This window comes from Schistocerca serialis, chromosome 11, assembly GCF_023864345.2.
Source record: "Schistocerca serialis cubense isolate TAMUIC-IGC-003099 chromosome 11, iqSchSeri2.2, whole genome shotgun sequence".
Classification (NCBI taxonomy): domain Eukaryota; kingdom Metazoa; phylum Arthropoda; class Insecta; order Orthoptera; family Acrididae; genus Schistocerca; species Schistocerca serialis.
In genome coordinates this window covers 159,198,157-159,210,597 of record NC_064648.1, presented here as the reverse complement: position 1 = coordinate 159,210,597, position 12,441 = coordinate 159,198,157, and the positions used below count along the sequence as shown (strand labels likewise).

Sequence of the window (12,441 nt, the reverse complement as noted above, 5' to 3'; positions counted from 1 at the left end):
GTTTCACCAGGCAACGCTGGTCAACTGCTGTTTGTGTATGAGAAATCGGTTGGAAACTTTCCTCATGTCAGCTCGTTGTAGGTGTCACCACAGACGCCAACCTTGTGTGAATGCTCTGAAAAGCTAATCATTTGTATATCACAGCATTTTCTTCCCGACAGTTAAATTTCGCGTCTGTAGCACGTCATCTTCGTGGTGTAGCAATTTTAATGGCCAGTAGTGTAGAAGTTTTGTAGTTCATGTTTACTTTTCTAACAGCTGCTCGAGAAATGTTTTTCACGTTGTTTCTTCACAAGAGGGGTTACTTACATCAGTTCAGGGATGTCTCGCACTTATCACACTCATGGAGGAGTGACAAAAATAGATATATGTTATGTAGTGATGGGTAGAAATGGATAAAGATACGTTGAATTTTTTGTTTTCTTAACGTCACAAATTAAAGAAAGTGATGTGGTGAAGCATTGTTCTTTTATTGCAGTTCTCTTCATAATAAGGGAAGCGTCATGGTAGCAGCTCTACCAGCTGCCGGTTGTTCTTCTGCCTGGCGAGGTCCAGAGGGGTGCTCCCCGCACTGCTTGTGGCCCACTCATCGGCGCCTGCCACCAGCAGCTCCGCCGCCGCCTCTGCGTGGCCGTTCTCCACCGCCCAGTGCAGCGGCGTCCTCTGCCACTGATCCGCAGCGTTGGGGACAGCACAGGACTCGACCAGCAGCCGCACCACTCGCACGTGACCTGCTGCCGCAGCCAGGTGCAGGGGCATGTCCCGGTGGCTGGTCCTGGCGTCCACCTCTGCCCCGGCCTCCAGCAGGCAGTGCACTGCCCCCACGTGCCCTCTGGCTGCCGGCCAGTGCAGCCCGGTCGACTCCTTCACATCCCTCGCCTCCAGGACGGCCCCTGCAGCTAGCAGCGCCAACACACCTTCCACTGCCCGTCGCTTGCCTGCCTCGATCAGCCTTCTGTCTCTCTCCTCTTGAGGACTCCACCCGTACAGAGCATTGGGATTATTGGTTATCACTGTTAGCATTCAACCACGATTCTTATACATATATCTTAACAATGTGTTTCAACAGACAATGCTCTCATCATCAGGTTGTAAAGTCTATGTCATGAAATTAAACGGATTAAAAAGACAAAATACTATCACAAATAGTTGGGAAGTCCATAGAGTAAAACAGAATTAAAACTATATTGGACTATGGGTCCTCATCTTACATTGAAGTTGTTGACACAAGTCGATGGCCATCCCATAGCTACCAAGTATGCTGTCGCACTATGCCGGCTCGGGAGCTGTTGTGGACTGATGTGCCTAGGTGTTGTGGCTAGAGATGGGGGATGCGCTCTTGAACTAATTCATAGAGTTGAATCTTTCAAAGGAGTGAACAATCAGTGATTCAGAAAAAAAGAACGGTAGCTCCAAACGTTTCCCACGGCAGAGAGAGAGAGAGAGAGAGAGAGAGAGAGACGGAGCATATCAGCAGCGCCTCTGCTGGTCAGAGCACAGTGCACGCCACACAACACAGCCAGCGCCGGCCTCTGCCCTGCTTCTACCTTGGCTGCCTGCATTGTGCAGTGCCCCATTGGATTTTGTGTTTCACATATGCCGTGCCGTCCATGTGCGTCGTCTGCCGCGCGCAGTGTCTGGCGCAGCTTAACTTTGCATCGCACTCTGTCGGCGATCGTTTCAGTCGCACGTCCTGCCCTCTGGGCAGTTGATGCGAGCAACAGGACAGAGAGCCACCTAGCGGATAACATAGGAACTACTTGCAACAACCTGCTCGCAAGGGAGCGGACGATTTGTTTCGGAGCGGGTGAGTTGACCGCTCCCCCCACCCTCGGAACTCGCCCGCTCAACGCTCACCCCACTGTTCTCAACTCTAGCCAGAGCGTCGAGCAAAGCAACTCAGGTGCCACTCTGGTCTCTGCGGTCTCAGCTCACGCAGTAATACAGCTCGCGGCTCGACCCGCTCGACTCAGCGCCTCTGCATCGGAGTTCGTCCCTACTGGATATTGTTCTTCGTAGTAATACAGCTATGTATATTACATTATTATGTTATGTATACATCAATTGTTTTTATTTTATTTTTATTTGTTTAAACTGATTAGATTAGGTTCCTGATGACTCCTCTTACTATAGGATTTTTATTATGAACACTCGAATTTACGCTTTAATTACGAGCGAACCGATAAACGTATCGCAAAATGTGATACACCAATATTTTCCTTGTTTTATTCTGCGTAAGGCTACATGCAGCACTTTCGTTTTACAGTCAAATTTATATATTTTTTTCTTATTCTGGTACGGATTTTGCGATTTTAGGCGTCTTCGGAAGGAAACTTTCACTTTAAAAATATATGGCTTGCGATGAATTTGTATGAGGTTAATGAAATTTTAATACATTATAGCCAAATTTATTGTTAATGTAAATCTCAAGTTACAACATTTTCCGATCACCCAAAAAACCACGATAGTGCAAAATAAATCAATAATCAAAAACTTTGTCATATCGTGGAAATTTCAATAAACAATACAAAATTCTTACTCATTATCTGTGTTACTTAAAAATAGGATCAAATAAGATCAAAATACAGGTGTAGTACTGGAATAAACCAAGTTTAAAGGACAATGTGCCTTCCATTTATTTTCTATTGTAAATGAGTGGTGAGTCATGAAAAAGAGCTAATTCATTTCAGGGAGTGAACAGTTCTGATCCAATCTCTGAAAAGAACAGTTTTGCCCATCTCTAGTTGTGGCATGGTTACAGCCATGTGCTTGACGGTAACGCTATGCTATTGGGTGCCTTATTTCCTTATTGCATTAGTCTGCCATCGTTAGCCTCTGGCAACTCCGTCAGTGACATGCTATAAGTTTAAAGTCGCATACCTACCCTAACATAATTCTAAAAACCCGCTAAAAAATCTCATTTCTTTCCAATTATCTTGTGCATTTAGAATATTGCTTTGTTTCTTTTCATGGACAGCTATCTCGAGCTCCTCTAGTAAATCAAGTTTCCTCCCTTTCTTTTCTACATGCAATATTTCTACGTTATATTCTATGCTTTTAAGGGGATGGCCTGTTTCATATATATGGTTCGCAACAGCTGTTTTGTCATAATTTCCTAACCTGAACGCATCTTTATGTTCTTTATACTGGATAGCGAATGATCTTCCTGTCTGCCCTATATATTTTGCATCACAAGTTCTGCACTGAATCTTAGAAATATTGCATGTAGAAAAGAAAGGGAGAAAACTTGATTTACTAGAGGAACTCGAGATAGCTATCCATGAAGAGAAACAAGGCAATATTCTAAATGCACAAGATAATTTTAAAGAAATGAGATTTTTTAGCGGGTTTTTAGAATTATTTTAGGGTAGGTATGCGACTTTAAACTTGTAGCATGTCACTGACGGAGTTGCCAGAGGCTCACGATGGCAGACTAATGCAATAAGGAAATAAGGCGCCCAATAGCATAGCATTACCGTCAAGCACACGGCTGTAACCACGCCACAACACCTAGGCACGTCAGCCCACAACAGCTCCCGAGCCAGTAACTATGGGACGGCCATCGACTTGTGTCAACAACTTCAATGTAAGATGAGGACCCACAGTCCAATATACTTTTAATTCTGTTTTACTCTATGGACTTCCCAACTATTTGTGATGGTATTTTGTCTTTTTAGTCCGTTTAATTTCATGACATAGACTTTACAACCTGATGATGAGAGCATTGTCTCTTGAAATGCGTTGTTAAAATTCATGTATAAGAATCGCGGTTGAATGCTACCTCGACTCTGTAGTGGATTATATTAAAATGGGATTATTACACTCTGCTGTTAACACACATACGCACACCACACACATCAAATGCAGAAAACTGTCTCAGATGGGAACTCTGAACATATTTGCCTATACGTACGCCCATCAACAAGTTAGCAATCTGGAAATCTTTCTTCTATGATACATAAGTCCGAAAGTCAGTTTATAGGCTACATATGTATAGTAAAATACCCTCATTGTAAAATCTTCATCAACTTCCCATTAAAAAAACCTGAGCCGTGTGTGCCTCGTGTTCCCGTCATTATGTATTTTACACCCTGTTTTTTTTAATGCTCTTCCGCCTCTCTACGTTAATTTAAGCTAGTACTGTCACTGAGTTCCTGCTTTGACCAGCGTTATCAGCGCGTATCGAGACATCCCAGAGCCATGGTAAAAACTGCTATTTTGAAGAGTGCACCGCAGCGCCTAGTGTGAAACTATTTGAGGGTGCTGCGCCAGGTATTCTCGAGAAATCGCAGTTTATTAGAACTTAAGTGATTGGTGATACGTTGTTTGATTTACTCTTGTTAAATTCTACTTGTTTTCTTGGTGAGGTCACCAGCCGTTTTGCTTTGGGGTCGTCCCACCATTCTTCTCCATTTGCCCACCCGCGGGAAGGTGGTTGTTAATACGTTGGGTGGTCCGTTTTTCCCTTGTGGAGTAGGGGCAGGTTAGAGCAACCTGCGGTTCGGGTTGTTCAATAATCTCCCTATCAATCTATCGTACATTAGTAGCTGCCTCTGTCATATTTGTTGGATTTGGTGTTTTAACCAGTTTATTGCTTGGCATGTAACAGCCTAATACCTGAAATATGTTTTGATCTTTGGAAACTTTGATATTATTGCCTATGATCTTGAGAGGTGGTATCTGTGTACTGTAGAGCATCTAAACTATTGTTTGGCCAACCTTGCAGAATTTTATATAAGATTGCATTCCATGGGATTTTATTTAAATGATCATTTTAGTACATAAAGTTGCCACCCTTTCACTGTAAGACTTTTCCTAGAAGTTATTGAAACGCGAATGAAACTCTGGGACACGGTTCACGTATTTCAGCTGCCAGCCAGTGCGGCATTGTCAAAAGCTTTCTCTAAGTCTACAAATGCTAGAAATGTAGGTTTGCCCTTTCTTAATCTAGCTTCTAAGATGAGTCGTAGGGTCAGTATTGCCTCACGTGTTCCAACATTTCTACGGAATCCAAACTGATCTTCCCCAAGATCAGCTTCTACTAGTTTTTCCATTCTTCTGTAAAGAATTCGCTTTAGTATTTTGGAGCTTATATATATCTGCACGAACAGTTCGATGAGCGTTTGCAGCAGCATGGACAATCAGCTCGGAGTGCGGCAACAGACAGCTTCTCCGCGTCTTCACGAGGCGAGATCGCCAAGTGCTAGAAAGCTCAGAGCATCAGCTGAGCAGATGTATTGTCCGTGTCGCTAGTGTAATGCAGAATTGACAGTGTCGCAGAATATATTTGGCAACTACGTGATCGTCTATTTACTTCCCGGTGTGGTTCAGATTTGTACTGCTAAATTCATCTGATATTTCGTTGTCATTTCCGGTATATAATCTGACTGATTGTCACTTAATATTAAACAGTGGGGGGTCAAATTTATTACTTGATTAGAGAGAGGTCATTCCACACAGAACATATAACTAATCTCATATTTAACGCTACTAAGTCTCTCTACTGAAGAAGAATACCGCAGTGAGAGGGCAGTAGTAGCGGCTGTGACTCGCCAGCCAAATGGTTACGTGGCTGCTCTGTGCGGGGAACGTTCTATACCCCCTAAAACCATAAACGTTTTGTCTGCTTCTCTCGTCATCTGTTACCAAGTTAGAGACTTCCAGATCCAAAACCATTACGGACATCTTAACTTAATCATCTTGAATGTCATCGCAGTTTCTATGTAGTAGCACTTTTGTCATAAACGGTATTTTTTACTGATTTATTTACTTATTTTTAAGGTAATAGATATCTCTTCTAAAATACGTAGGTCAGAAGCACCCGATTTTGTGTTGAAATCTCGGAGGAAAAGTTTATCCTCACGACAGAAGACATGGATCTTTTTGCTACATTTAATTTTACTTTTTTCCGTATGCCACAACTACTTTTAACCAGAAGGCACCGCCCCGATTTCTTCTGTTCTGCGTTACATTCGTCGTCACCCCAAGTATCAGGAATCGCACCACGCAGCTTCCAGCGAGTGGAGTACTCAGAGATAGCAGAAGACCAACTTCCCAAACAAGCCTCGGGAACTGATGCATTGGATGACTGAGAAGATACTGCGAAATAAAACGGAAAGGTGTCGCGAACACGAACTTCAAACCGTCGTTCACAGCTGAGATGATTGTGTGTGGACTTGGTCTTCTGGAGGAACCATTAAAAATAAAGAAAAATCGTGCACGAAAATAACAGATCGCCTCGGTGAGAGGTATGGGGGAGGAGTCGTGGCCAGGCCTTCTCGCCCCCACCTGCCTGCCTGGTGCTGACCAGCGCCTCCTGGAAAAACAAAGTCAGCACATCACAAAGGAAGCGGACAGCTGAGACAGCATGGCGGATGGGCCTCTGGGTTCTTGATCCTGCCCTCTTTATCGCCACCTGCCTCACACTGACGCCCTAAAAAATAAAAAAAAATAAAGCTTTCGCACGGAAGATATCGTGTAGAGAAAAGAATGGTGTAGTGGCTAAAAAATAAAATGGAAAAAAGTGGTGAAGGCGGCCAGTTTTAGTCTGCACGTAGTGGGTTCGAATCCTGTCACTTCCATGAATTTTAATTTGTGGTAAAAGTTATTAGTTAAAAATGTTCAAATGATTCCAGCTATGTATGCCAAAGTTCTGTGTTCGTTTCTCACGTCAGGCAATCGATTTCATCAAGCAGAAGCAGCATTTCCCCCACCTCTGGTAACCTGGAGGACAGTCGGTATAGATTGGACCCTGACAGAGGAGGAAATCGTGCCCAGTCGAAACTCTGTCAGCAGTTACCTTTCTTACGTGTTATTTTTTTTATCAGTGAGTCAGTCGCCGTTCAGGGTCACAGGGCACTTGACTCTTATTGTATTTGAGCTTGAGATATGGAAAATATTCGTGCTGCATTCAAATCTCCCTTTTCGTCACGTCTGATCCCTTTGAGATGACCCGGCGGGATCAGGGATTTTCTCTGCCTCATGATGACTGGGTGTTGTGTGATGTCCTTAGGTTAGTTAGGTTTAAGTAGTTCTAAGTTCTAGGGGACTGATGACCATAGCTGTTAAGTCCCATAGTGCTCCGAGCCATTGAAACCTTTGAGATGATACATTTCTGTCTTCAAGACATTCACAAGAGACAGATGTCTGGGCTCGAATCCTGGCGTGTCATTTCAATTGGCGACGTGCGCGCACTAAACTACATGTGACAAATTATTGTTAATGATTCTCTGGGCTTTGTCAACAACAATGATGGGTACTGGTTTAGACTTCCAAGTCAGACACGGAACTTTCTGTCATATCATGTCAGGCTCATCCGCTCCTAGCTCCTCGTGAAAAAGAATTCGATAGTCAACGTGTCTTTGTATATAGCCGACAACGAAGTGTGTAATGTTCGATTCGTAGTCAGCACAGAAATTTTCGTCATGTTATTTAGAATTCAGACATGTAAATATTTCGCTGCTGTTGAAGTAAGCCAACATGTAACGTTTACACGTGACAAGAAGTGAATGTAGTGGGGTGCAGGGTTCGAATCCTGGTAAAGCCAAACATTTTCGTCTTGTCATTTCACTTTATCATCTCGCTACTGGTTAAAAACGACGATTTCTAATGTTTGATTGTGCTTACTTAACTGTCTAAGTCCTGGGTTCGAATCTCCGGTCGACAGAGAACTTTGTCATATGATATATTTCCCCCCTTTCATTGTTTCCTCATGTCTGCAAAGTCTCCAAGAAATTCACAAGAGACACATGTCTGGGTACGAACCCTGGCATGTCATTTCACACATGAGCACTCTTTCTCACTTGTGACTAAAACCATAGCTATGATATTTCATGTTATTGTTAACAGGAATAATAGCTGATGGATTGTATTTGGAGAGTGTACTGCAGAAACAAAATTTTCGTTGTACAATTTCAAGGTGAAAATTAATTATCGTAATAAATTTGCGTTTACAAGTGTAATGGGTCTGTAATCTCTAATTCCATGTGTTCTGGTATTTGCATTATCATACTATTAATTTTCATCTAGACTCGCAGTCACACAGAGCAGTTGTCTCTTGTGTTCTCCTGCAGTGACCATGTGGTATAGAGAAACGATTGTACCGAAAAGGGAGCAGAGGAGCTGTGTTATGTGGATTGCATACAAATCAAGTGAAACACAATTCTGGTCATTCGGGTAGTTTTGAGTATGATAGTACATGTTAGATACATGTAAATTTGCTATCAGGTCCACCAAATCTGACACACACACACACACACACACACACATTTTTTACAGTGACGGAATTGCCAGTTTGGTGTTTTTTATATCTGAACAATTCTGTCTGTGTGTGTGTGTGTGTGTGTGTGTGTGTGTGTGTGTGTGTGTGTGTGTCTGTCTGTCTGTCTGTCTGTCAGAAACTTTCAGTATTTGGCGAGCCTTTATCAAGAAATGGACCGATAATTGGAGTGAATTTTATTTGGTGGGATATGAGGAGAGTGGCCCTTCGCAAAACAGGAGATGGGATTCTTCTTGAGTGTGCTATCTGAAAAGTTAAGCTGCAGACAGAGTAGTAGTATTAGCTGCAACGAGCCTGTTCTGTAGTGGAGGTGAGCAACTGGTTAGCTACAGTGTACTGAGATCAGGCAAAAAGGAATACAAACGTCTCAAAAATGAGATCGACAGGAAGTGCAAAATTGCTAAGCAGGGATGGCTAGAGGACAAATGTAAGGATGTAGAAGCGAGTATCACTAGGGGGTAAGATAGATACTGCCTACAGGAAAATTAAAGAGACCTTTCGAGAAAAGAGAACCACTTGTATGAATATCAAGAGCTCAGATGGAAACCCAGTTCTAAGCAAAGAAGGGAAAGCAGAAAGGTGGAAGGAGTATATAGAGGGTCTATACAAGGGCAATGTACTTGAGGACAATATTATGGAAATGGAAGAGGATGTAGATGAAGATGAAATGGGAGATACAATACTGTGTGAAGAGTTTGACAGAGCACTGAAAGACCTGAGTCGACACAAGGCCCCCGGAGTAGACAACATTCCATTAGAACTACTGATGGCCTTGGGAGAGCCAGTCCTGCCAAAACTCTACCATCTGGTGAGCAAGATGTATGAAACAGGCGAAATACCCTCTGACTTCAAGAAGAATATAATAACGCCAAAGAAAGCAAGTGCTGACAGTTGTGAAAATTACCGAACTATCAGTTTAATAAGTCATAGCTGCAAAATACTAACGCGAATTCTTTACAGACAAATGGAAAAACTAGTAGAAGCTGACCTCGGGGAAGATCAGTTTGGATTCCGTAGAAATGTTGGAACACGTGAGGCAATACTGACCCTACGACTTATCTTAAAAGCTAGATTAAGGAAGGGCAAACCTACGTCTCTAGCATTTGCAGACTTAGAGAAAGCTTTTGACAATGTTGACTGGAATACTCTCTTTCAAATTCGAAAGGTGGCAGGGGTAAAATACAGGGAGCGAAAGGCTATTTACAATTTGTACAGAAACCAGATGGCAGTTATAAGAGTTGAGGGGCATGAAAGGGAAGCAGTGGTTGGGAAGGGAGTGAGACAGGGTTGTAGCCTCTCCCCGATGTTATTCAATCTGTATATTGAGCAAGTAGTGAAGGAAACAAAAGAAAAATTCGGAGTAGGTATTAAAATCCATGGAGAAGAAATAAAAACTTTGAGGTTCGCCGATGACATTGTAATTCTGTCAGAGACAGCAAAGGACTTGGAAGAGCAGTTGAACAGAATGGATAGTGTCTTGAAAGGAGGATATAAGATAAACATCAATAAAAGCAAAATGAGGATAATGGAATGTAGTCGAATTAAGCTGGGTGATGCTGAGGGAATTAGATTAGGAAATAAGACACTTAACGTAGTAAAGGAGTTTTGCTATTTGGGGAGCAAAATAACTGATGATGGTCGAAGTAGAGAGGATATAAAATGTAGACTGGCAATGGCAAGGAAAGCGTTTCTGAAGAAGAGAAATTTGTTAACATCGAGTATAGATTTAAGTGTCAGGAAGTCAGTTTTGAAAGTATTTGTATGGAGTGTAGCCATGTATGGAAGTGAAACATGGATGATAAATAGTTTGGACAAGAAGAGAATAGAAGCTTTTGAAATGTGGTGCTACAGAAGAATGCTGAAGATTAGATGGGTAGATCACATAACTAATGAGGAAGTATTGAATAGGATTGGGGAGAAGTTTGTGGCACAACTTGACTAGAAGAAGGGATCGGTAGGTAGGACATGTTCTGAGGCATCAAGGGATCACCAATTTAGTATTGGAGGGCAGTGTGGAGGGTAAAAATCGTAGAGGGAGACCAAGAGATGAATACACCAAGCAGATTCAGAAGGATGTAGGTTGCGGTAGGTACTGGGAGATGAAGAAACTTGCACGGGATAGAGTAGCATGGAGAGCTGCATCAAACCAGTCTCAGGACTGAAGACCACAACAACAACAACAACAACAACAACTGAGATCAGAGGAGCTGACTTCCAGGAATGAGTGTGACAAAATGTGACAACATAATTCTTTCAGAGGTAGTATAATGGTATTTGTAATTGACGATGAGTGAAGATGTTTTTATGGTGGGATAGAACAGATTTACTGTAGCTTAATTCACGCAGAGTTGTGCACTGTTTTGTATTGCAGGAGGGGGAATACGGTAGGTTTGTTTCAGGACAGAATTGTATTCACTGCAGTTGTGTTGTCTCGTGTGGCAGTTTTACTCATTATGTGTGATGCGCGTTTGTAGCAGAGTACGGCAATTTGTGTGTATCGTGCAGGTGGCTCCATGCAGAGCAGAGAGGCAGGAGGCTGATTCTGGCGACTGAGCGGGGAGGAGTGTGGGTGATGAGGGCGCTGCTCGCCGTGGGGGCTGACGTGGGGGCGAGGGGCGGGGCGTGGGGGTGGACTGCCCTGCACGTCGCAGCATCCAGGGGAGACGTCGAGGCGGCGAGGCTGCTGGTGGATGCGGGGGCGGAAGTGGACGCCAGGAGCACCTGGCAGCAGTGGGTGTGCCTCTGCGCGTGGCCGCAGGGAGGGGCAGGGCCGCTGTGGCGCGACTGCTTCTTGGGGCGAACGCCGACCCCAACGCCAGGGATGCTGGTGGGTGGACGCCGCTGCACTTGGCGGCACGCTATGGCAACGCGGAAGTGGCGGCTGCCCAGCTCGAGGCGGGGGCCGACAGGGGGGGGCCACAACTGGTGACAGTGGGGCCACAGCGCTGGACCTCGCCAGGGAGAACAAGGATGGACGGCTGATGGAGATGCTGTCATGAGGCAGCCAGTCCAACAGACTCTCTGCAAAAGAATTGAAACAACTTCTCCAGTAATAATTTGCACCCCTCTTCAATAAACAATTCAGAAATTCAATCCTACTGTCACTCACTAATTTTACCTCTCCTCGAGGTGCTCAAGAAAAACGTCTCGAGTACACTTCTAGAGTAAACTTTACAAAAGTCACCAGTTCATTGTCAACAAACACAACTGATCTATAATATCTAATCGCTGAAAAGTATTTCACACCAGCCTACAAGGTGCTACATCAGACTATTCTAATTTGCAACATACCGAGACCACTGCCATATCAGTTCTATCACGAGAATTTTCGCTTCTGATATCAGACGCAATTTACTTCTGCATATTCGACAAACATTGTACTCTACTGTACCTCCGGTGTTTAATAACAATGGGATATTAGTAGCAATATTCACACTACATAATGTGCCTATCATGTGGAACTATACAGTCAAAGCACAACCTCACACCTCACAGTTCGCACACAGCCGTAACGCTGCTCTTGCAAAACGCGCCACCACCTACCAGACGACATGGACCTTTACTCTGACTTTAGAGAATAATGCAGTATACTTACCCACTCTCTCTTCCACATTCCCCTTCTGTCAGTATGCACTGCACTTGTAGACCGCTTCGTTAATGAAGACACAAAAGATCCATTATGATTGTAATAAAAAGCAGTCACCAGATGCAGTAAATTAGTTGGAAAGCAACGATGCCACATACAGTATGTAGAGGAAATCCTGTCCCTATCCTATTTTTTCTGTACTTTACGTAAGAGGTTGCAACAACCAAAGTAATTCTTGTTGTATTCGAGACAGAACCCTGAGGCCCAAATTTCAGCACATGAAAGCAATTTCACAATGACGCATACGAATCTCGACACTCATCAGTCATGATGGCACAGCTGAGATGGCAACGCAAGTCGTGGAACTACAGGTAATAAAATTACATTTACTTTGATTCATACATCGAGTAAATAAGTGTAATGAAGACTGTATGTCTATCAAGTCAATTAATATTACGTTACTTATGTCCCTTATTTTTGACTCCACAGTTTCTCTGACTTTAAACAGATTTAAGTTGGAATAATTCGTTTGTATTTTTAAACAAGCAGCTATTCCATATCACTGCAGGTACCAATG

General features: G+C 43.3%; 1 protein-coding gene across 1 annotated transcript; it reads right to left on the bottom strand.

Annotated features, from left to right (window-relative positions):
* Positions 1-501: 501 nt before the first annotated feature.
* On the bottom strand, positions 502-1,023 carry LOC126426571 (GA-binding protein subunit beta-2-like). Its single transcript, XM_050088469.1, has one exon. It carries the CDS (start codon positions 1,021-1,023, stop codon positions 502-504), a length of 522 nt encoding a protein of 173 aa, XP_049944426.1.
* Between the last annotated feature and the right edge of the window lie 11,418 nt (positions 1,024-12,441).

Excerpts from the sequence above, each read along its gene's own strand:
- LOC126426571 (XM_050088469.1), bottom strand. The coding sequence starts at position 1,023 with ATGCTAACAGTGATAACCAATAATCCCAATGCTCTGTACGGGTGGAGT.